Source organism: Balaenoptera borealis (genome assembly GCF_965194805.1).
Source record: "Balaenoptera borealis genome assembly, chromosome: 3".
Taxonomy (NCBI): Eukaryota; Metazoa; Chordata; class Mammalia; order Artiodactyla; family Balaenopteridae; genus Balaenoptera; species Balaenoptera borealis.
The window spans coordinates 145827210-145849786 of NC_138866.1; the positions used below are offsets into that span (position 1 = coordinate 145827210).

General features: G+C 46.3%; 1 protein-coding gene across 1 annotated transcript in view; it reads right to left on the bottom strand.

Moving 5' to 3' along the window:
* Positions 1-399: 399 nt before the first annotated feature.
* LOC309625794 (uncharacterized protein) overlaps positions 400-22577 on the bottom strand; it is a 146139-nt gene continuing 123961 nt past the window's right edge. Inside the window, exon 6 of the mRNA XM_082385832.1 lies at positions 400-2013. Coding sequence (XP_082241958.1) covers positions 1875-2013 — 139 coding nt within the window. The 3' untranslated portion in view covers positions 400-1874. The remainder of the gene's footprint in view (positions 2014-22577) is intronic.

The window sequence follows — 22577 nt, forward strand, 5'->3', positions numbered from 1 at the left end:
CATCTTTAGCTGACAAGGCTTTCACATCACCAGGACTTTCTGGGCTGAGGGAATTCTCAAAGATAGATACAGAGATCTGGGAATTGTTTTCAAATTTCCAGAAAACCTAATGGGTATCATATATTTTTTTCCTGCAACAAAACCTACTAAATGACCTGCAGTCCCATAGCGGGGTCCTATACTTACCTCTAATGCTGCATTTCATTTTCCTGCCTGTCTCCCCAAAGGAGTATGAGCTCCTTGCAATTGGGAACCATATATTTGCCTGACTTCATGTTTTTAAAAAAGATATCCTCAATGCCTGCCACATAATCTTTAAAAGACGTCTGAGAATAAGCCAGTGAATTAGTGAATGAAACAAATAAAGGTGATACTATACTGTTTTACATACTTTGTGTCTTTGAGTAATAAAAATGTGAAGGCAAATCCATTAGCAGTAGGGTAGCAGATTATTTGAAAGGAAAAATCACTCAAAATAAGTGAAAAAAATAATGAAAGGGGTGCTAGGCAATGAAAAGGTTGGGAGCCTTTGACAGTACACATACACATTTGTTCCCACACAAAAAGCCTAAGAAACCCGAATCCCCCCGGGGAAGCAGAGCCCTGGAGACACAGTCTGTTTCTGAGCTACCAGCTCCTAAGGCAGAATTTCTCAAAGGGAGGCCTGGAGACCACTGTATCAGAATCAATGGGAAACTGATCAAATGCAGATTCCTAGGTCCTCGCCCCAGACCCAGAGAGTCTGAATGCCTGAGACTAGGACCTGGACTCTACATTCTAAGAAGTTCTTTGAGTCATTCTCAAGCACACGCGAGTTTGAAAACCATCGCCCCAAGGGTTGCTGGGCAAATTCCTTTCTGGCCACCTGCCGCCCAGATCAGGGGATGGGCTCAGAGAGGCTGTCTCATCCCTGTACTCCAGCTGTGAGTGCACATCCCTCACCTGGGACTCATAAACATTGTATTGGAGAGAAGATGTAGTGAGAACTGGGCATAAATTATGTTCCTCTGCCCCTCTTCCCTCCCCCGGCCTTCCCCTAAGGAAGGCCCCAGCCCCAGGGACTGCTCACCGGTATTTCAATAAACTCCAACCGGCCCTTTATCAGATGGTCCAGTCAATTAGAACTTCATCAGGAATCAATTTGTGAGGCCCAGCTGAGATGTAACTATAGATCAGGGCAATGGCAACTGATTATCCCACTAATGGAATATTCCATTGATTAATTGAGTATTTAAATCTTTCAGAGTGTGGCCATGCTTGCTGCCATTGTTGCTGGATGAAAGGGGTACGACGAGCATCCTGGTCAAAGAAGAAACGGATGGTTCACTCTCCATTTATCAGCTCTCAGCAAAATAACAGGCCTGTCCTGGGTCCTCACAAAACAGGAGCTTCGCAAGGTCTTCAACACAATGCGGGCAACTCCCAGAGCTGATTGGGCCAATCAGAGGAAGATGGATTTAAATTCTCCTCTTTCCTGCATGCCTGTATACCTAGCGGCTCTAAGAAATATCCATACCAGTACGTCTCGCACTTCCAAATCACCTGGAGACTTGTTAAAACACAGATCTCTGGGTGCATCCCGGTCTGATTCAGCAGGGCTGGGGTGGAGCCTGAGAATATGCATTTCTAACAGGATCCCCAGTGAAGCTGAGACCACACTTTGAGTAGCGCTTATCTATAATTTATAAACATGTATTTTAACAAGTGGGAGAGAGGGAGACAAACATTATCTAATACCTGTGTGATTTATGCTAGAGTCTGAAATTTTAAAATGCACATTATCGATGCCAGTGAAATATTGACAATAAATGTAAGACAATACATGCTACACCAATGAAAAAGTGGATGGACTTACGTTTTACTGGGACCCTTGATTAAGAGTGAAGGTTTTGTTTGGGGCTCACATCCTGACCCCAGTTCTTCTTAGCTGCGTAGCTCTGAATAAGGATCTTCACTTCTCCAGGCCGGGGTCTCCTTGTACTGAGGCTGCCCGTTCCTGCACCACAGATAGGCCTGTGGAAAGAAAGCGCATAAAGCACTTAACGTGATGCTTGGCACATAGTAAAAACACAAGAGATGGAAGCTATTATTATTATTACCCTGATACCCAATACCTAAAAAGGTCTCAGAAGTCAGGTTCCCTTTGGGGGTAAGAGGGATGTGATTGCTTTTTGCCGAGAAGCAGATGTGTCTGCTTAAGGGGATGGGAAGAGCCAAGGAAGGCCCCTTGCTCCCTGTATCTTCTCTAGTCGCTGCATTGGGTCTTTACCACATGACTGTGAAGTTTCTGACACGCAGAACTTCCAGGGACCTTGGGTGGGTGGGTGGAGACCAAATTTCCCCAAGCAGCTGGTAGATTGTGAGGGCAAAGGAAAAAAGAAAAGAAATTGGCCTTTATTTAAGCCCTGCTGTATGCTATGCACTTTTTTTGTTAAGGGATCTCATTTAATCTTGACTGAAACTGGGAAAGGTTGATATAATATCCCCACTTTTCAGATGGAGAAACTGAGACCCAGAGAAGGAAAGAGATTAGCTCTAGACAATCAGCTGGTGGGCTGGAATTGGAGCCAGGTTTGCTTAACTCTAAGGTCCACGCGCTTTTCTCTTCACCACACCATGTCCCAGTTCTGGAAGTCTTTGCAGGTATAGGTGTGAATCTGTGGGTGGTGCTACAGTCATAAGCACATGACTGTGTGGAGGTGTATCTACATTCCACACAGCAGACGAGAGCCATCGGTATTCAAAGCATACTGGAGTAAGTTATTCCAGTCACTCTGAGTTCAACCTATCCTCCCGAGGACTTCTTAACATCAGGGGCTGCTCTTTCCCTGACAAATATGGATTGCTTCATTGGTCCTTAAATTTTCATTTGAGTGACCTACAAAGCACAAAGAATGACAGCACTTCTTGAATTATTTTTGTCTGTAAACCACTTCAACAGGGGAAAAGATCCCATCAGCTACCTATCGCATGGTTCCTGAAAATGAGAATCATCACCAGAATTAATGGCAAGACCGGCACTGCTTTTGATGGAACACCAATGAGTGGTGTCTGATTTTCAGAAAATACCAGAGGTCAATTATTCATCCATGCCACAGCAAATTGGATCCACTGTCATCTTATAAAAATTAATCCTAAAAGAGATGCACCCAGCAAAATCTGAGGGCCTCTTATGTGGATATCTGAGAACTCTCAAGCTCTGATATCATCTTTCTCCCAGTGACTTGAGCCCAAGTCTTGGAAGATAATAAAAATCCCAAGGCGGTAAGATACTTAGATAAATGTCTGCCCTCAGTCCCAGCTTTCATGAGCACACTTCCTCATGTCCATTTTTTCAGCTGTTCTCAGCACCCAAGAAATGGATCCATGTATTATTTAGTGTCATGGAGGTTACACTAAACTTGGAGTCCAGGATGTTGACCCGAGGCAGGTTTTTCCACTAACCAGATGGTAGCCTTAGAAAATCATCTATTCCTATTTGGGCCTCAGCATCCCCAGCTCTAATGCTCTGTGATTCCAAAAGGTGTTCTCCATTTGGCAGATGTAATTTTAAAGGTCCTGGCTTTGCAGGGAGAGCTCCTGCTCTAGGCGAGGATGTTTTCTCAAAGGGTAATTTGAGCTCGAGCTGACAAAGTATAACATAGACAACTTTTTCATGGCCAGCTGGATGGAGGGCAGGGACAGCATGAAAAATTTAAAAAGCAAAGATCAGAATTTAGCCAATGGTCTCAGACCACACCCCAGCTAAGCCTTTTCAGACTTCCTCTATGTCCTGTGTGGGTTCTAAACCCTGCCAACTGCAGGCTCATCCTGGCCAGTCGCTGAGCCAAGAAGAGCCAGCCACATAGCCTATTCAGAGCTCCACTCCACTATAAGAAGGACTTTTAGAGGTGTCTAGAATTTGAATGTCATCTTCTAGGTGGGCATGGGGTCAGAGTAGTTCCCCGAATGCTTCAAGAGGGTAATGCTGTACCCTCTTTGCTCAGCACACTGGGAATGACCTTGTGCCCTGATGTCTGGTTCTTGAATTCACTCCAGTTCTATCAAAAATAGGGGTCCAGCCTGACCCTCTAAGCTATTTCTTACCAATCCCTGACTTGCCACAAGAAGGTAGTAGAAGATCTGGAACTAATACCTAGATTCCTGACCCAGTACTCCTTTCCCCCCACCACACAGCTCCACACACGCATAGTGATAGATGGGAAGATGAATATATAGCAGTTACGATGATTTGGATGCATGTGGCAGAACACTCAACAAAGATTAACCAAGAAAGGCACTTAATTACCTAACCTAACAAATTACAGAAGTATGGAAGTTCAAAGGTCTAACTACTGGTTTAACAATGTCATCAAAGAGCAAGGTTCTTTCTTTCCTTCTACTCTTCCATTATCGTCAATCTTCTTCAGGCTTATCTCCTCATGGTCTCAAGATGACTGCTGTGGTTCCAGGCATCACATCCTTACACAACCATGTTCATAGAAAGAAAAACACACATTTCCTCCTTCCTCTTTTCATCAGGGAGGAAAACATTTCTCAGAAACCTCCTGGCACTTTTCCTCTTAGTTTCCATTGGCAACGATTAGATCCCGCTGTCGATATTCATGATGCAAAGGAGCCTGGGAATGTGAGTATGTGACATTAACACTTATAGTGGAAGTCTAGCTCTACCAACAAAGAAGGATTTGGGATGCAGAGAGTTCTGATAGTTAGGCAACCATCAGTGTCTGCCCCAACCAGTCTTTATCTGGGTAAAGTTGAGCATGAATGTCTTTTAGGTATGTGAAATTGCTTCTTGAATGAAGTTGGGGTCCAGAATGGTATAAATATTAGGTAGCAAGTGTTGATATGAGTTTTGAAAGGCCATTCCAGGCATAAAGCTTAACCATACGGCAGGCAGAAATGGCAGACTTACAGAGTGATGTCTATTGTAGCTGGAGTTTGAGGAATGATGAGCATCAGGGCTTCCGTGCTGCACAACTCCAGGGGGTGTTATCCACACAGGGTGCAATGACAGAGCACTGAGAAGGTGTCCATGTTAGTGAAGAGAGACTCAGAAGAAGGCCTTGGTCCCCAGAACAATTAGAACCTTCGACACTGCCCCTGGTCTGAGGTCTCCCTGCCAGAGTCTCATCCCCCGAGCATCTGCTCCCCATCCCAACTCTGCCCTCACTCGCACCCCTCTTACCAGGCAGGGGATGAAAATGACCCCTAAGCCCAATGGATCAAACCTCATGAATAATCTCTGATGAGCAAGAAGAAACAGTTATCCTTCTTGCATCCTTCTCCCTCACTCCCCCCTTCTGCCTTTGGTCCCATTAGGACTTATGTTACAATGAGAGCCCTAGAAAAGAGCAGAACAGATAAATGCAAGTCATTAGGACAAAACTGAGGATGTGGGCTCTCTAGTAAGATCTCTTTGCCATCATTGAGGCCTAGGTTGGCAAATGACCAGCCCTACTCATATCAAGATCTGTAGGGGCCAAAAAAATAAAAAGAAGGAAAAGCTAGCTGGCCTCTTGGAGAGCCTGCTCTGTGCCATGCATTAGAAAGGTGTTACCTTATGTATAGTGATGTAACTAGTAAAAATGAACAAGTCCCAGTACAGAGTCTAATACCAACCATTCTCTTCATGGTTTCCCCCTGCAAAAGTGATAGAAAGAGTTCCCTTCCTTTCTCCTTTAAGATGTGGAAGTGGGTTTGGAAAAGCAGTAGGAGGTCCTGAGTGGTGAGTTGGGGACGTGGGCAGATGGTGTGGCGTGTGTGTGTGTGTTGTGGCTCTACAGAGAACCGAGCACAGATACCTCGGAGCCAGGCATGGTGGCATTTCCACTATGCCAAGTGTTGTCACTGGAATGCCATAGTTGCCCAAGGCAGCTGCAGAACTGATTAGGGTCTGAGCTAAAATTACAACCCCTCTCGTACCCACAGATCTTGCCTTGGTTCTCTCAGGTTACCAGCCCCTGCAATACACATGTTACCCTGGGAATGAGCCTATGTGGGGTTTTCACAGCCACGGGCCCCTACAAGCCATTGGCTCAGTGTTCCCGAGTTTCCCATGATCTTCTGAACTCCACGCACTGGGTGTTGCTCCCTCCATTGTACAGAAGAGACGTCAAGTGGCCCCCTCAAGGCCACAGAGCTAGTAAATGGCTGAACTTGGATTGGATATCTGATCTTTGTGACTTAAAAGTCCTTCCGTGAGACGAGGGCCCCATTCTCCCTAGGATAGGGATGGAGGTTCTCAGGGCGCCTGAGGCTAATAGAAGACAGCTGCTTTGCCCACATATGTCTGGTACATTTTTGTGGCGTGAGAAGCTCTCTTCTCCCATAGCAACCACTTGGGGTTTTCAGCTGCTAACCCTGTACTCCAGGACAATAGCAGTCTGGGCTAGGCAGGCCCGTGTAACCACACTCCACTCCAACCTCTTTGTGTTAATAAGCCCTGGATCCCACTTCTTTCTTCCCAGCTTCTCATTTACTTTTCCAAAGAGCACAATAAGCACAATTGATTTTAAAATAAAATCCTCTGGCTTATGCACAGAGGCATTCTTCAGAAAGGTTAAAAACGATGAGGAGGCATTATTTGCCACCATCCGTACTTTGTAACCTTGCAACTGAAGCACCACAAGACCACGGTGGCCTCCCTTGATGGTATCCCGTGTAGGCGGCTTTTGCAGGTGGACGATGACGATGGCAGTGCCTGGGTGTCCTTGGCTCAGGGTGGATGCAAACCACAAAGGACAAAGTCTCTGTAAGTCAGAGCCGGAGGAGGCCTTCTGTACTATCTGGTACAGCTCCTTCCTTTGCTTGATGGGGAAAGCGAGCAGAGAGGGAAGGAAACCTTGGGAATTTGTAAGTCAGTGTGAGCAAAGAGCTACATGGAAGTCGACAGAAAATTCACTCAGAAAAGGGAACTTGGCCTTCCCCTTGGGATAAAGCAAATATTTTCTGTAAAAAGAGGCTCCACTGAGAATTAAGCTTGCATTTCCCTCTCTTTCTAGTGAAAGAGGTGGCGGAAAAACTTCCTGGGAGGATTTGGCAAGTCAACCCTGGAAGAGTTACTAACCGTCAGTCATTAAAGTGGGGGCAGTACTTCATAAGGCGGAGAAAAATCACTTGTGAGGGGTGGGCAAAGGTGGACTGCCGTGTTTGGAGGGTCTGAAGAGAGTCTGAAGGAAGGGATGTGAGATACCTAGGTTAGCTAGGTATTGTCCTAGCTAACTCATCATTAGACATCATTCTTCATGATACCTACTACATAGTTGCACATTTTCACTATGTACTCTCAATAGGGGCTGTTTTCGCTGTAATAGGAGGGTTTGTGCACTGATTCCCACTATTCTCAGGGTATACACTCAACTCAACATGAGCAAAAATCCACTTCGTAATCATATTTGTAAGCGTCAACACGACCTTCTTCCCAGAACATTTCTTAGGTCTATCCAGTATACCTCAACGATACTCTGACTACCCAGATGCCTATACAACATGAAATACTATTGCATCAATAGGCTCATTCATTTCACTAACAGCAGTCATGTTAATAATTTTCATTATCTGAGAGGCATTCGCATCCAAACGAGAAGTCCTAACAGTAGAATTAACTACCAGAAATTTAGAGTGATTAAATGGATGTCTTCCACCATATCGCATTTGAAGAACCTCCTTACGTTAACCTAAAATGACTAAGAAAGGAAGGAATCGAACCCTCGTCTACTGGTTTCAGGCCAACACCATAACCATTATGTCTTTCTCTATAAATGAGATATTAGTAAAAAATTATATAACTTTGTCAAAGTTAAGTCACAGGTGAAAATCCTGTATATCTCTATGGTACATCCTTTCCAACTAGGATTTCAAGACGCAACATTGCCCATCATGGAAGAATTACTACATTTTCATGATCACACACTAATAATTGTCTTTTTAATTAGTTCCCTGGTCCTTATATTATCTCACTAATGTTAACAACTAAGCTAACACATGCCAGCACAATAGACGAACATGAAGTAGAGACCATCTGGACGGTTTTACCAGCTATTATTTTGATTTTAATTGCCCTGCCATAACTATGAATCCTCTATGTGATGGATGAGATTAATAACCCATCTCTTACTGTAAAAACTGTAGGTCACCAGTGGTATTGAAGCTATGAGTACACTGACTACGAAGATTTAAGTTTCGACTCCTACATAATCCCAACATCAGACTTAAAACCAGGGGAATTACGACTACTAGAAGTAGACAACTGAGTAGTATTACCCATAGAGATAACAATCCAAATACTAAGCTCCTCCAAAGACGTATTACACTCACGAGCCGTACCTTCCTTAGGCCTAAAAACAGACGCAATCCCAGGACGCCTAAATCAAACAACCCTAATATCAACACAACCAGGTTTGTATTACGGACGGTGTTCAGAGATTGTGGGTCAAATCATAGCTTCATGCCTATTGTCCTTGAACTAGTACCCCTAAAATACTTTGAAAAATGATCCGCATCAATGCTGTAAGTTCATTAAGAAGCTAGGTAGCGTTAAAGACTTTTAAGTTAAAGACTGAGGGCTGAAAAAAAAAAAAAAGACTGAGGGCTAAGACTCTCCTTAATGGTATGCCGCAATTAGACACATTAACTTGATTCATTACCATTTTATCTATATTTCTAGCATTGTTTACTATATTTCAACTAAAAATCTCAAAGTACACTTACTACTCGAACCCAGAATCAATACATACCAAAGTACAAAAACAGTCTACCCCTTGAGAAACAAAATGAACGAAAATCTATTTGCCACTTTCATTGCCCCTACAATAATAGGTAAGGATGTGAGGTCCTAAGTTCCGGAAGTAGCACATGGCTGTCTGACCCAATCCTGACCCAGTGCAGCTGGGCAGATGGAAGGACAAGGTCAGGGATGCCACCCCAGATACAACTTTCTTGGGTCTGAAACATGAATAATGGTTCATGAAGTCCCAGGGGGATGAGACTCGGGGTTGGGGAGAAGGACACCCAATTACATTGCAGACAGGAATCATCTTCCCTAGCAGAGCCCTGCTCTGGGTTCCCAGAATTCTAGCAGAGTCCTAGAGATTCTAGCAGAATCCTAGAGATCCCCTGCTGGCTGGGAGGTTGACTTTGCTACTGGATCATGAGGAGGTCCAAGGGTGAGCCAGGGAAACAGCCAGTGGGCTGGGGTGGTAGCCATTCACCAATCAATACTTAATCATTCCAATATTAAGTGTCATGGCTGTGTCATTAGGTGTGGTGTGAATACCGGCCTTGCTCTGTGACTCCACATAAATAGCTTTGCTAAGGTCATTAGTGACCACCATGTTCTAAATCTGTTAAGGCTAATTTTCAGGCCTCATCTTATTCGATCTTTCAACTGCGTCCAGCACTCTTGAACATTCCTTTCTTCTTGAAACACTCCTTTCTCTTCTTCCGTGGCTTCATTCTTTCCTGGGTTTCTCCTACAGTTGTGACACCTCTTTTTCAATCTCCTGTCCTAGCTCATCCCATTCCATTGGCTGTTTAATTTTGTTATTCCTAAACACTCAGTCTTAAGCTATCTCTTCTTTCAGTTCTCTGCTTTCTTCCTTGGCAATCAGACCCAGGCCCATGTCTTCAATTCCAATTTACACACCAGTTAAGTCACATTTTCATATCACCAGCCCAGAACCTTCCTCTGTTCATTAGCTCTAACCACTTGAGTGTCTCAAAAGTGCATCAGGACAAAGAGTATTTGTTACACGTATCTGATAAAGGACAAGTATCCAGAATATACATTCAGAAACTCTCAAAGGTTAATAATTTTAAAAAAAACCAATTTTTTCTTTTTTTAAAATTTTATTTATTTATTTTATTTATGGCTGTGTTGGGTCTTCGTTTCTGCACGAGGGCTTTCTCTAGCTGTGGCAAGCGGGGGCCACTCTTCATCGCGGTGCGCGGGCCTCTCACTATCGCGGCCTCTCTTGTTGCGGAGCACAGGCTCCAGACGCGCAGGCTCAGTAGTTGTGGCTCACGGGCCCAGTTGCTCCGCGGCATGTGGGATCTTCCCAGACCAGGACTCGAACCCGTGTCCCCTGCATTGGCAGGCAGACTCTCAACCACTGTGCCACCAGGGAAGCCCCCAAACCCAATTTTTATCTTGTTTGTTTGTTTGTTTATTTTTGGCTGCATTGGATCTTCATTGCTGCGCGCAGGCTTTCTCTATTTGCGGCGAGCGGGGGCTACTCTTTGTTGGGGTGGGTGGGCTTCTCATTGCAGTGGCTTTTCTTGTTGTGGAGCATGGGCTCTAGGCGCGCGGGCTTCGGTAGTTATGGCACACAGGCTTAGTTGCTCTGCGGCATGTTGGATCTTCCCGGACCAGGGCTCGAACCCGTGTCCCCTGCATTGGCAGGCAGGTTCTTAACCACTGCACCACCAGGGAAGTCCCCAAACCCAATTTTTTTTTCTTTAAATTTATTTATTTTTGGCTGCACTGGGTCTTCATAGCTGCGCAGGCTTTCTCTAGTTGCAGCGAGTGGGGACTACTCTTCATTGTGGTGCGTGAGCTTCTCATTGCATTGGCTTCTCTTGTTGCAGAGCATGTGCTCTAGGCACGTGGGCTTCAGTAGTTGTGGCACACGGGCTCAGTAGTTGTGGCTCAGGGGCTTAGTTGCTCCACGGTGTGTGGAATCTTCCCGGACCAGGGCTCGAACCCATGTCCCCTGCATTGGCAGGCGGATTCTTAACCACTGCGCCACCAGGGAAGCCCCCCAAACCCAATTTTTAAATGGACAAAAGATTTGAACAGACACTTCAAGAAGATATACAGATGGCAAACAAGCACATGAAAAGATGTCCAACAACGTTAGTCATGAGGGAAATGCAAAATAAAATCACTATACAGCTACTGAAATGGCTAAAATAAAAATGTGGGTAATACCCAGTGCTGGTGAGAATGTGGAGCAGCTGGACCTCTCATCTATTGCTAGTGGGAATGCAAAGTGGTGCAGCCCCTTGGGAAAACAGTTTCGCAGTTTCTCATAAAGTTAAACATACACTTACCATTCAACCCACAATCTCACTCTATTGATTATCACTATTTATTCAAGAAATATGAACACGTATGCTTACACAAAAACCTGTATGTGAACATTTATTGTGGCTTTAATCATAATTACTAAATGCTGGAAGCAAATCAAGTGTCCTTCAACTGGTGAATGAATAAATAAACTGCAATATAGCCATAGCACAGAATAGTACTTAGGAATAAAAAGGAACCAACCACGGATCCATGAAACAACAGATCTGAATTTCAGATGCATTGTGCTAAGTGAAAAAAGCCAGACTCAAAAGGCAACAACACATTGCATGATCCTGTTTAAATGACACCTGGAAAAGACAAAACTCTAGGAACAGAACACAGATCAATTGTTGCCAAAGATCTTGGAAAGGGGCAGGAGGAAACTTTTGGGGGTGATGGGAAACAGGACCAGCGACATAATTGGCAAGGCCCAGTGCAAAATGAAAATGCAGGGCCCCTTGATAAAAAATTATTATTTCAAGATGGTGACAGGACAGCATTAAGCCAAGCACAGGCCCTTCAAAGCACAGAGCCTTATGTAACTACACAGGTCATGTGCCCATGAAGCAGCCGTGGATGGAAATGTTCTATTTATTTATTGTGGTGGTGGTTACACAGGGTTATGTGTTTGTCAAAACCCATAGAATCATGCACTAAAAAGGATGAATGTTACTGTATGTAAATTAAACCTCAATAAACCTGACACAAAAAACTGAGTCTTGTCACGAGCAAGCCTCGCTAAGGCAGGTTGAGGTTCATCCTACAGAAGGAAAGGCCTGTAGGCTTCCAACTGCCCATGAAAGTCAGGGAAGTACTGAGAGAATGCTCCAGACTGAAGGGGACAGAAACGACATGGCAGCCAAGTGCTACATGTATCCCTGGATGGGATCTTGGGCCAGAAAGTAAAAGACCTAGTTGAGAGGGTTGTTGACATTTGAATGCAGGTTGTGGTTTATTTCCTGACCAGGGAGCTTGTATGATGGGAATGAAGAGTGTCTTTGTTGAGGGAGTAAAGGTGATGGAACAGATGCAATTAAATGCTAACTACATTTAGGAGAGTCTGGGAGGAGGGGAGACAGGAGTTCCTTGTGTTCTTGCAGCTCTTCTTTAAGTTTGAAATTATTTCAAAATAATTTTTTTTTAGTACTTCAGAATCAACAGGTCCAAAACCAAACTCACAATCTCTCCCAAACCCCCAGCCCTGAGCTCCACTGCTTCCAGTGTCCTTCTGTCTCAGGAAATGGCCTCACCTGCAATCGGTTAAGTGAACTCGAATCTGGAAGGGTCTCCTGATGCTGCCTCTTCCCCTGTGACCCCTGCTTACCTTCCAGGTACTTCTCTCCCCCTTCATAGCTTGCCTTTAGCCGGACCGGCCGCTGCCCACCCCAGAGGCTGCACACATACTGTCCCACCTCCAAATGCCACTTCCTTGGGAAAGCCCCGATTCCCAGGCTGGGTCAGGGCCTGTGCTGTGCTGCCTCGGGTCACCCTGGCCCTTTCCCTCCCTGAATGTCTCACAAGCACGGTTCTACATCATCTGCACGATTCTTCTACCAGCACCTGCCTCCACCATGAGGCTGTACTTCCACTCTGGGAGGGACTGGGTCTGGCACTGCGCTTCACACCTGGCGCGGGCTCCATAAATATTTGCTGATGACCGTATGGAGATGTGAATGCACCCTGGCACATCTCTTTGGAGGGCCAGATTCTCATCAGAGAACTGCTCTGGTCAGCTTCAAGTCAGGGCCCAGAGGCATGAGCTGGTTTTGAGATCAGAAAGCTAAGACAGATTTCTGTTGTTTTGGTTTCCCTACGTTTGCCTCCTGAGCTCCGGTTTCCCGTCTTGTAGGCAGTCTGTCTCCCTTCTGAGGGATTCTCTTTTTGTAAGAGTGTTAACTTACCTGGCCCCCTAATCGTCAAGTTGACTTGACTCAACTCAATGTGACCTGTCATTTTGCCTACAATTCACATCTATATATGTCTTTTGTGGGGCCTTAACGCTTACCACGCAACTAAATTTTCCTCTATTAACAAAATCTGGGGCACCATACGTCAGGATAAGACTTCATATGGAGGTTCCCTGCCCTGGCTCCCCTTTTCTTTCCACTCCCATTCATTCTCACAGCACAAGGGGCCTGGTCCCCTCCTGCCTGTGGAGTCTAAGACCAGCGAAGCCAGGCTCTGTTCACAGCCCCGTGTGCCCCTGGACACCCCCTGGAATGGGGGGTGCACATACCAGTGGTTCATTCTGGGGAAGCAGCCCAGCGCCAGAGGCTACACAGGCCCTGGAAGTGGGCTCCGGGCATCCAGGTAGCGAGGTGAAGAAGAGAGTATGGGTTCTGGTAGGTGTGTCCTTCTGCGCTCCTGGGGAAGGGTGCAGCCAGAGGAGGGCCAGAGTGGGTTGGGGGTTGGGACAGGAGCCCGGGCTGCCAGTTCTACGGGCAGTACTGCCATATGCCACCCCTGGCACTACCTACTGTGGCAGTTTTTGTCCTGGTCTGTTTATTCAGAGGGCAGCCAGGGCGTCCCTGATGGAAGGTGAGTAAGATGCATAGTTCTGGAACATTCATACCTTCCTACTGACACTGAATGCCAAGGCTTGTCTGAATGAGTGACGAGGTCTGAATATGAAGCATTTTTAAAGACATAAAATAACTTCTAAATCATAGGGGCCCAGTCCAACTCCCTTAAAGAAAAGTAAATTGAGCTCCAGAAAGTCTGAATAACTCCCCAAAGTTGAGCATCTAAGTGACAAAACCATGACTGGAACCCAGGGCCCAGAGCATCTCTGTCTGGGCACCCAGATACTACTCCTACACCCTTAATACCTCCAAACATGCCCACCCAGGGGCGGTGTCGTGCACGGGAGAGGTGTGAGTTAAACAGGGTTGGGGCACCAGCCCAAGAGTCAGGCTGCCCGAAACTGACTGCCTCCACCTCTCAAGAGATGTAGGAGCTTGGGGTAAATTATTCTGTCATGTTAAATCTGATTTTCTCATCTGTAAAATGGGTGTCAAATGAGGCACAGATTCACCTGGTTCAGCTATTGGAAGGATTAAAATAAAATCCATACAAAGTAGTTAACATAGTGTCTGGCATAAAGGAAGAAAAAAAAGCTCGATAAATGTGAGTCACTATTATTTTATATGATGGTAAGGAGACTCACATTAATAAAACATCGCTGGTCTCCTCGGGCTTCTGGGAAGGGAGGGTTAAGTGTGGATCAGGGCTGCCGTGTCCATTACTGGTGCAGGAACAGGGCGGGAGGCTCTTGGATCTCAGTTTCTGTATTTCTAATTTCCTCTCCACATTCTTGCTGAGGCAATTAAATTTATATCATCTCTGTTTTCTCTCAATATCTCTCCCTCCCCTTAAGCAGCCTCTTAAAACAGATTCATCTATTTTGCTAGACTTTTCAAGGAACAAACTTTTGGTTTTATTTATCCTTTCTAATATACTTCCGTTTTTATTTCATTAATCTCTGCTTTTATCTTTATTCTCATTTTCTTTGGGTTTATTCAGTTGTTCCTTTTCTAATTTCTTGAGATGATTACCTAATGCCACCCCTTTTGGGGGGAAGGGGGCTTTCTTCATTAATAATGAAGGCATTTAAGGCTATAAGTTTTCCTCTGCAAACAGCTTTTGCCGTGTTTGATAGATATGGGGACCTAGGCCCTCTCCGCAGAAAGATTTCTGAACACAAGTAAAGTTCAGCTCAGGTCTTTAAAAAAGTGATCTCAAGTTTGAAATTAATGAGACCCATCGCTGGCGGGGTAACGCTTGACTGTTGTTATCCTCAAAGCTCTTCTTCCTCTCCCCCCCACCAGGCCGCCAGGGTACAGGCCTGCACCCTCTCTCCTTGAGCTTGTGCACTCACCACTAATGACCTCCCTGCCTTCCAGGTCTTTCTGTACCACAGGGCTTCCGTGATCCTTCTAATCCACAAATGCCGTCTCATTGTCTCTCTGCCTCAAACCGCTCAGGAGCTTTCTCACTGCAGCCTAGTTTTCAGCACCGCAGACACGACCCCACGTCTGGACCCCTGCCCCTCTCCAGCCTCGACCACCCTCCCTCCTCCACTCCAGCCACCCTAATCCTTCATCCTCCAGCAGAACCACACCGCGTGTGCTTCCCAGTGTTCCCGGCTTGCTTTAGAACATCACCCCTTTGCTCTGCAGGGCACATCCCTGCACCTGCTGTGCCCACCACACCTCCCCTGCCAACCGCTGCTGTGCAACCATTTCATCTGGACTTCAGAGCCACTGGCTTCAGGAAGCTTCCCTGGCAAAGAGCCTCTCGGCTCCCACAGCCACCCAGACGTTGCTCCTCCCTTTCTCTTACCACATTGCATTCAAATCGCCTGTTTGCTTGCTTCTCCATCAATTTCCTGTGGGCCAAAGACAACATTTTCTTTAACCTGGGTCCCCAGCCCCTCACTTAATGATTGCATTAAGGAATGTCTAGGAACTCCAGTACCCCAAAGTGGACCCTTCATCAGGGTTCCCAGGGCTCTCATACCGTACGTTCCGGTGAGACAGCAGGTCCTGGTGGAGACTGGTCATCAGGACTGAGGCCATTATCACCATCATCAGGGCAGGACCCCAAGAACCCAAGCCAGGGGAGCCTGGGCAAGCCCTCTTCTCCTCCTCCGCCTTGGCCCCAGTGCTTGTACTCTCAGAGCACTGCAGCCTCACCTGACTATCTCCAGGTTGCAAAGAGGGCCCCAGAGGAGAAGGGCAGAGGGCTAGGTAAGGTGGTATCCATCGGGCAGAAGATTCCATTTCACACCAACTGGGCACCACAGGACACAGGTCAGGGAAACGCTCCCTCTCTGGCCTGTCTGGGAATCCACCTCAAGGCTACTCAGGTAGCTGCTGGCCCTTTAAACGGAGCCAGCTCCCACTGGGCACTCTTAAAGCTCACTTCATTCGTGAATTAAGTCCCTGACATCCCATATCTGTATGATCAATATGTTTGTTTATTAGCAGCAGCTGCTGTGTTTTAGCGAAGGCGGTGGGCCCCAGTGAGAGGGCTGCTCGGTAACCACAGAGCAGGGCCTGGGACAGGGAGAAGAAAGGCCTCCCGCTGGCCGATGGGATCTGGGGCTGGATAGGATTTCATGGTAATGGTCCTTTAATTGAAATCACTGCTTCAGTAGACTGTTGGGTAGGGAGCTGTGCTGATGGCTCCTGGCTCGGCCCCCCTTCGAGAGGTCCATTAACTGGTGGATGTGCTCCCAGCGCTGGGCTAAGGGAGCAGCGGTGGCAGTGGGGGAGCCGAGGCTGCAGTGGTCAGCACAGCTGCTGTGGACCGCGCGGAGGGGAGTGGGACTTGGGGCTTGGTTGCTCTCAGGATGTCAGACCTCCCGACTTGACCTCCCTGGCCTGTTCCCAAACCCGAGCTAGGCCGCTTGTCCCCACCCTGGGTTCATTTCCCCTCAGTGACTCAGGAACCTCATTCCTAGGCTGACTTATGTTTTTCCAGAAGAGGGGAAAGACTCATCATTTTCCAGTTCTGATATCTGCTCTGTGTCGGTAATTCAGGATCTGCATCTCTTGTCCATGTGTGGTGCTGGAGGGCCAGGGAGCAATCCCCGAATCACTAATTCATTCATTCATTCATGCATTTGGAAAACATGTAATAAGCAACTTCTATATGCCAGGAACCATGCTAGGTTCTGGCAACACAAAGATAAAAGAGTGTAATCTTGTCCTAGAGGGATTTAAAGTCTTATGGGGGTAAAAGCACGCAAACATTGACAATACAAGAAATTAGGAGCTTTATTGGGAATATGTGTGATGTACAGTGGGAGCACAGGAGACGAAGACGAAACCTCTAAGTCAGGAAGATGGAACCCAATTTGATCTAAGGGAACCTGTCCTAAGCTTTTAAATTAGTAAATTTCCAGGCCCACAAGCCTCTTGGCATTTCTTCCAGATCCCCCATCCCAGTCTGGACTGGCAGGTCTCCTCTACACCCTAGAATATGCACTGTGTACCATAGTCTGGCAGGCTATGCAGTGGTTCTCATCCGGGGGCAATTTGCCCCCCAAGGACATTTGGCAGTGTCTGGAGCATTTGTGGTTGTCACAATGTGGGAGGTGGGTAATGGGGAGAGGACCACTGGCATCTAGTGGGTAGAAGCCAGGGATGCTGCTAAACATCCTATAATGCACAGGACAGCGCCCAAAACAAAAAAATTATCTGGTCCAACATGTCAACAACGTCAAGGTTAAGGAACCCTGGACAATGGTGATGTCTTCATATTTTATTCTGAGTGAGATGCAAACACAAGCACCTTCACCATTTCTGCCTTAATTCAGAACCACCTTCCTTCATCCATCCATCATATCTAATTCCAACGTGCGACCAACCCTTCCAAAGGATAATCTTGCTGCCTATTCTACCATTTACGTTGTCACCTTGGCCTTTGGGGCTTGATGTTGGGTACCATTTTCTATGACAGGGCCCTGGCTATTTCCAGTTCAACCCCCAAATCCTCTAAACTTGGGGCTGCCCTCCTGAAACATGTTCCCACTGGGCTCATCCCATTTCCACAAATATGCATCCTGACTATCTCTGCTCCCACTCTTGGTCTCCTGCCTCCACCCTATATTCAGCTAGAAGTGTGGACACATCATTAAGACCACCACTCTCCAAGTCTTTCACCAGAATCCTGCCCTCCCAAAGGTCTCATCCTTCAGCCCTACACCTCACTTGGGCACAAACACAGGTGGTCCTAGCACACTGAAAAAGGTTGGGTGAATGGGTGTCACCCCACATTTGCCAGCACCTGGCTCAGGGTATTGACCCAAGGATATGCCTGCACCCAAAAGTTTGGAGTCATTTCCAGTATCTTATTAAGGTGTCATGATGTCAAAGATGCTCAGAGATCCCATCCTCCTGATTCCTTCTGTACAGGGTGCTCAGTAGAGAAACTTAAGTTATCAACTTACTGTCCACTATCCAACTTCTAGGAGGTTATAGAAAATGTCAATTGTTGCACTTGAACTTTCTAAGCCAGAGATGACAAACAGCTGCCTCCAATAAATTGGTGCTAGCTGCCTGGAGCAATGTGTTGTGAAGAATTCTGGGGAAGTGGAGCAGGGCGGACCAAGAAGGGTCTTTGGGGAGGGGGTATTTGGGGTTTTCAATCATTTCTGCCTCCATTCCTTTACATAATTCAGCTTTGATTCTACAGCCTAACCCTTATTCTAAGTAGGCAGCTGGCCCTAAATCTCTCTTATTACAAAAATTCTGGAACCTTAACTCTTTGAGGCCAAGGTTCAGGAAGAAAGGGAGTCAAGATCAATGAGCAATATTTTCAAATACATAGAGTTGAGGGGAGTAGAGGCCCCTGTGCCAGATGTTTTCTATTCTTGCATCTAAAAAGGAAATTCTCATATATTCCTCATGCTATTTTATCAGTAGGACAGTGACTAGAGTTTATGATTAGTGCCTGGGCCTTCATGAGAGACCCAAATGAGTACTGAGATGGATTAGATCCTAAATGAAGTTGACAGTGCATTCTTGTGGTTTTTCACCCATGGATCCGTGTACAAATTCTGTTTGGCGATATAATTGAAAAGTAAAATTGTCTTCAATCTGAAAATTTCAATGACCCATTCATTGCAGAGGTGCCAAATCTGTGATGACTTTGTTTCCCTGAATGTCAATATGCACATACCTTAGAATATCCCAATAATCAGGGATCTTGAAAGTCCCCTTTCGAAAGATTGAATCAACCACTTACCCAATGTTTAAATACACTCTCCAACATTTCTGCCAAGTTGCCCTAACTTTTGTCTGAACAGATCCACAGATGAGGACTTATAGACTTCTGTCCAGTGCAGAGCCAGAAGCCCTGGCTGTTTAAACAACTTCCTTAAAGGGAACAAAATCTATAGACATATATTTTCCATCCTTCAGCCCCACTTCTCCTGCTTGAGGATCCTCAGAACAGTCCAGTCCTCTTTCGGACATTCCTTCAACCATCTTATGATAGAATCCTGTAGACCAGGGATCAGCAATCTACAAGCCCAGGGCCAAATCTGGCCCTCCACCTGTTTTTATAAATAAAGCTTTATTGAAACACAGTCACTCATTCATTTATGTATCATCTATGGATGCTTTCACACTTCAACAGCAAAGCTGAGTAGTTGTGACAGAAACCATATGGCTTGAGAAGCCTAAAATATTTACTATCTGGCTCTTTACAGAAAAATTTGCCAACCCCTGCTGTAGACCACACCTTCTTCAGCGCTGTGCTGAACCAACCAGCTCTTGCCAGTGACCACCACAAGGCATGGTTTTGAGTCTTTTCACCTTCACTGCCCTGATCACTCTCCTCTTAACAGCTCCCATTAATTTATGTTCATTTTTTGAAAGGTGATCCCAGAACTGTGCTCCTGCGGGGGCTGGACAAGACTTGTCTCCTTGCTTTTTCTTAATAGTGAGCCCCTCTTTCTACAGGGGAGGATTGCACTGGCCTCCTCATGGTCAACTGTCACTGCTGATTTCAAGATGTTCCCTGTTGACAACAAAATCACACCACCATTACTAGCTAACATGTACTGAGCACTTGCTATAAGCCTGGCCAGTGATAAGCATTTATTTTAGATCACGGTTTTGTTTCCATCTAACTACCCTGCAAGGAATATCCTATCATTACCCCCATTTTAATAAATGAGGAAATGGGGGCCCAGAGAAGTAAATACCTGAGGTCAAACATTCACAAAGGACAAGACTAGATTTCAAACTCAGGTTCCACTGACTCCCAAACTCCTTATATGACAACAGCTTTCCTCTTCCCAGGTGCTAGGACTTGGTTGGGTTATTAATTTAGCTATGGTCCCCAGTAAAGTAAACTTTGACTTGCACTTGACACTTTAGCTCATTTGCACTCATTCATTTAATCATTATTTATACAACAAAAGATCCATCGAGCAATGACATGTGCCAGACCTTGATCTAGGTGCTGGGATAACAGCAGTGAACAAAATAGGCAAAAATCACTGCTTTGGTGGAGCTCACCTTCCAGTGGGGTAGGAGAGAGGGGAAGAGGAATAAATAAGATAAGAAAGAAATCAGAAGGTGGCAAATGCTATAAAAAATAAACAAGGAAGTAATAGCTTGCTGGAGTGGGGCAGGGTCACAAAATAGGGTGGTCAGAACAGCCTTGCTGGGAAGGTAACCTGCAGGAGGTGAAGGATTGAGCCACATGGGCCCCTGGAGGAAGAGCCTTCCAAGCAGAGGAAGAACAAGAATGAGGACCCTAAGGCAGGAGCATGACCAGCAGGGTCAAAAAGTGGCCAAGAGACCAGCTGGCTGGAGCAGAAGGACCAAGGGGATAGAAGCAGGAGGTGAGGTAAGTGCAACAGACTGAATGTTTGTGTCCCCCCTCACCCCCAAAATTCTTATGTTAACTCCTAATGGTATTTGGAGGTGGGGCACTTGGGAAGTGACTAGAAGCTCTTGCAAATGGATCTTCAGTCTCAACGCTCTCTCATCTGAGGGATTTCTGCTGCCTTCATGAACAGGATTAGTGCCCTTATAAAAGGGACCCCAGAGAGCTCCCTTGCCCCTTCCACCACATGAGGATATACTGAGAAGACGGCTGTCTATGAATCGGGAAGCAGGCCCTCACCAGATGCCAAATCTGCCAGCACCTTGATCTTGGACTTCCCAGCCTCCAGAAGTGTGAGAGAGACATTTCTGTTACTTATAAGCCACACAGTCTATGGTATTTTGTTATAGCAGCATGAATGAACGAAGACAGTGAGGGGGTAACAAGGGGTCAGACCCTACGGGGCTTGAGGCTTCAGTAAGGCTTTGGGGATGATGAAGGGAAGGCACTGGAGGGAATCTGAGCAAAGCAGGGGCATCATCTGACTTGTGCTTTAAATGGCTTCCTCCAGCTGCTGGGGTTAGAATGGACTTTAGGGGACAAGAGAGGAAGCAGGCACAGCAGTCAGGACGCTATTGAGATGATAGACAGATGATGGTGGTTTCGACAGATGATGGTGGTTTGGACCAAGGTCACCGTAGGAGACATGGGGGGAAGTGGCTGGGTATATTTTGAAGGCAGAGCCAACAAGAATTCCTCGTGGATAAAGGATGTGGTATGTGAGAGAAAGGGGAGGGTCAAGGATGCCACCAAGATTTCCGGCCTGAGCAACTAGAAAGATGGAGCTCCCTTCAACTGAGATGGGAGAAGACTGTGTGAGGGGCAGGTCTGGAAAGGACGATCATGAGTTTAGTTGAGACACATGAAGTCTGAGATGCCTATTAAAGATCCAAGTGGGGGCGCTGAGTAACCAGTGGGCTATGAGACTGAAGCTCAGAGAGGATCTTTATGTTCATTCCACCCTTCATTCATCCACAGCTGTTTACTGAGTGCCCACTTCAGTTCAGCAAGTTGCAAAGGCATAAAAATGTTTCTGGGGAAAAAATATAAACTGGTACTTGTGTTTAGATCAATACTAAATGGCACATCCTACTATCTTAGACTGTTAACAGCCATCGCTTCTCCATCCGCAGCACCAGCACACCCGTTTCACACACAGACACACACAGGCTCACAAACCACAGAAGGATGGAGCCTCTGTAGAGAAAATGGGGGGAGAAGAGAAAGGGAAAAGATAGGGCAGGGCTTCCCTGGTGGTGCAGTGGTTGAGAGTCTGCCTGCCAGTGCAGGGGACACGGGTTCGAGCCCTGGTCTGGGAAGATCCCACATGCCGCGGAGTGGCTGGGCCCGTGAGCCACAATTGCTGAGCCTGCGCGTCTGGAGCCTGTGCTCCGCAACAAGAGAGGCCGCGATAGTGAGAAGCCCACGCACCGTGATGAAGAGTGGCCCCCGCTTGCCGCAACTAGAGAAAGCCCTCGCACAGAAACGAAGACCCAACACAGCCCAAGAAATAAATAAATAAATAAAAATTAAAAAAAAAAAAAAAAAAAAAGATAGGGCAGACGCACCCTGGATTGAGGCAGAGCGCTCTCTCTCTGAGCTCACTGGTTCCAACCTCCTGTGACACTTAGCTCCTCCAGCTCCAGAAAACGTCCCCCACCCCCTCAACTTCCTCCTCGTCCATCTGGCCTGGCCACCTCTAACAGGACTGGCCCAGCAGGCACCACTCTCCGAGGAAGGTGTACGGCCTCCTTCTAGGACTGCATCAAGGGACGATCCCTATGGTCTTAGATGACATCCTTTTTTTTTTTCCTTTTTTTTTTCTTTTCCAGCTTAATTATGGCTTCTGACAGAGAGGGCTCAGCTGGTGCAGAAATCCGCACTCCGAACTTACTGGCACAAAGGTTCCAGCCAGACAGACCTGGGGAGACTTTTCTCTTGGACTCCGGCTGGGAGATAGAGACTTTTTAATTAGAAGTTGTTATTAATGGGAGATGCTGCAAATTAAAACTAGGCCTCCTCCTTCTCCCTCCCTTCTTCCCCACTATATTTATCTCTGATCTCAATTAGAAAGTTCAGGCACTCGCTGCTGAATAGAATT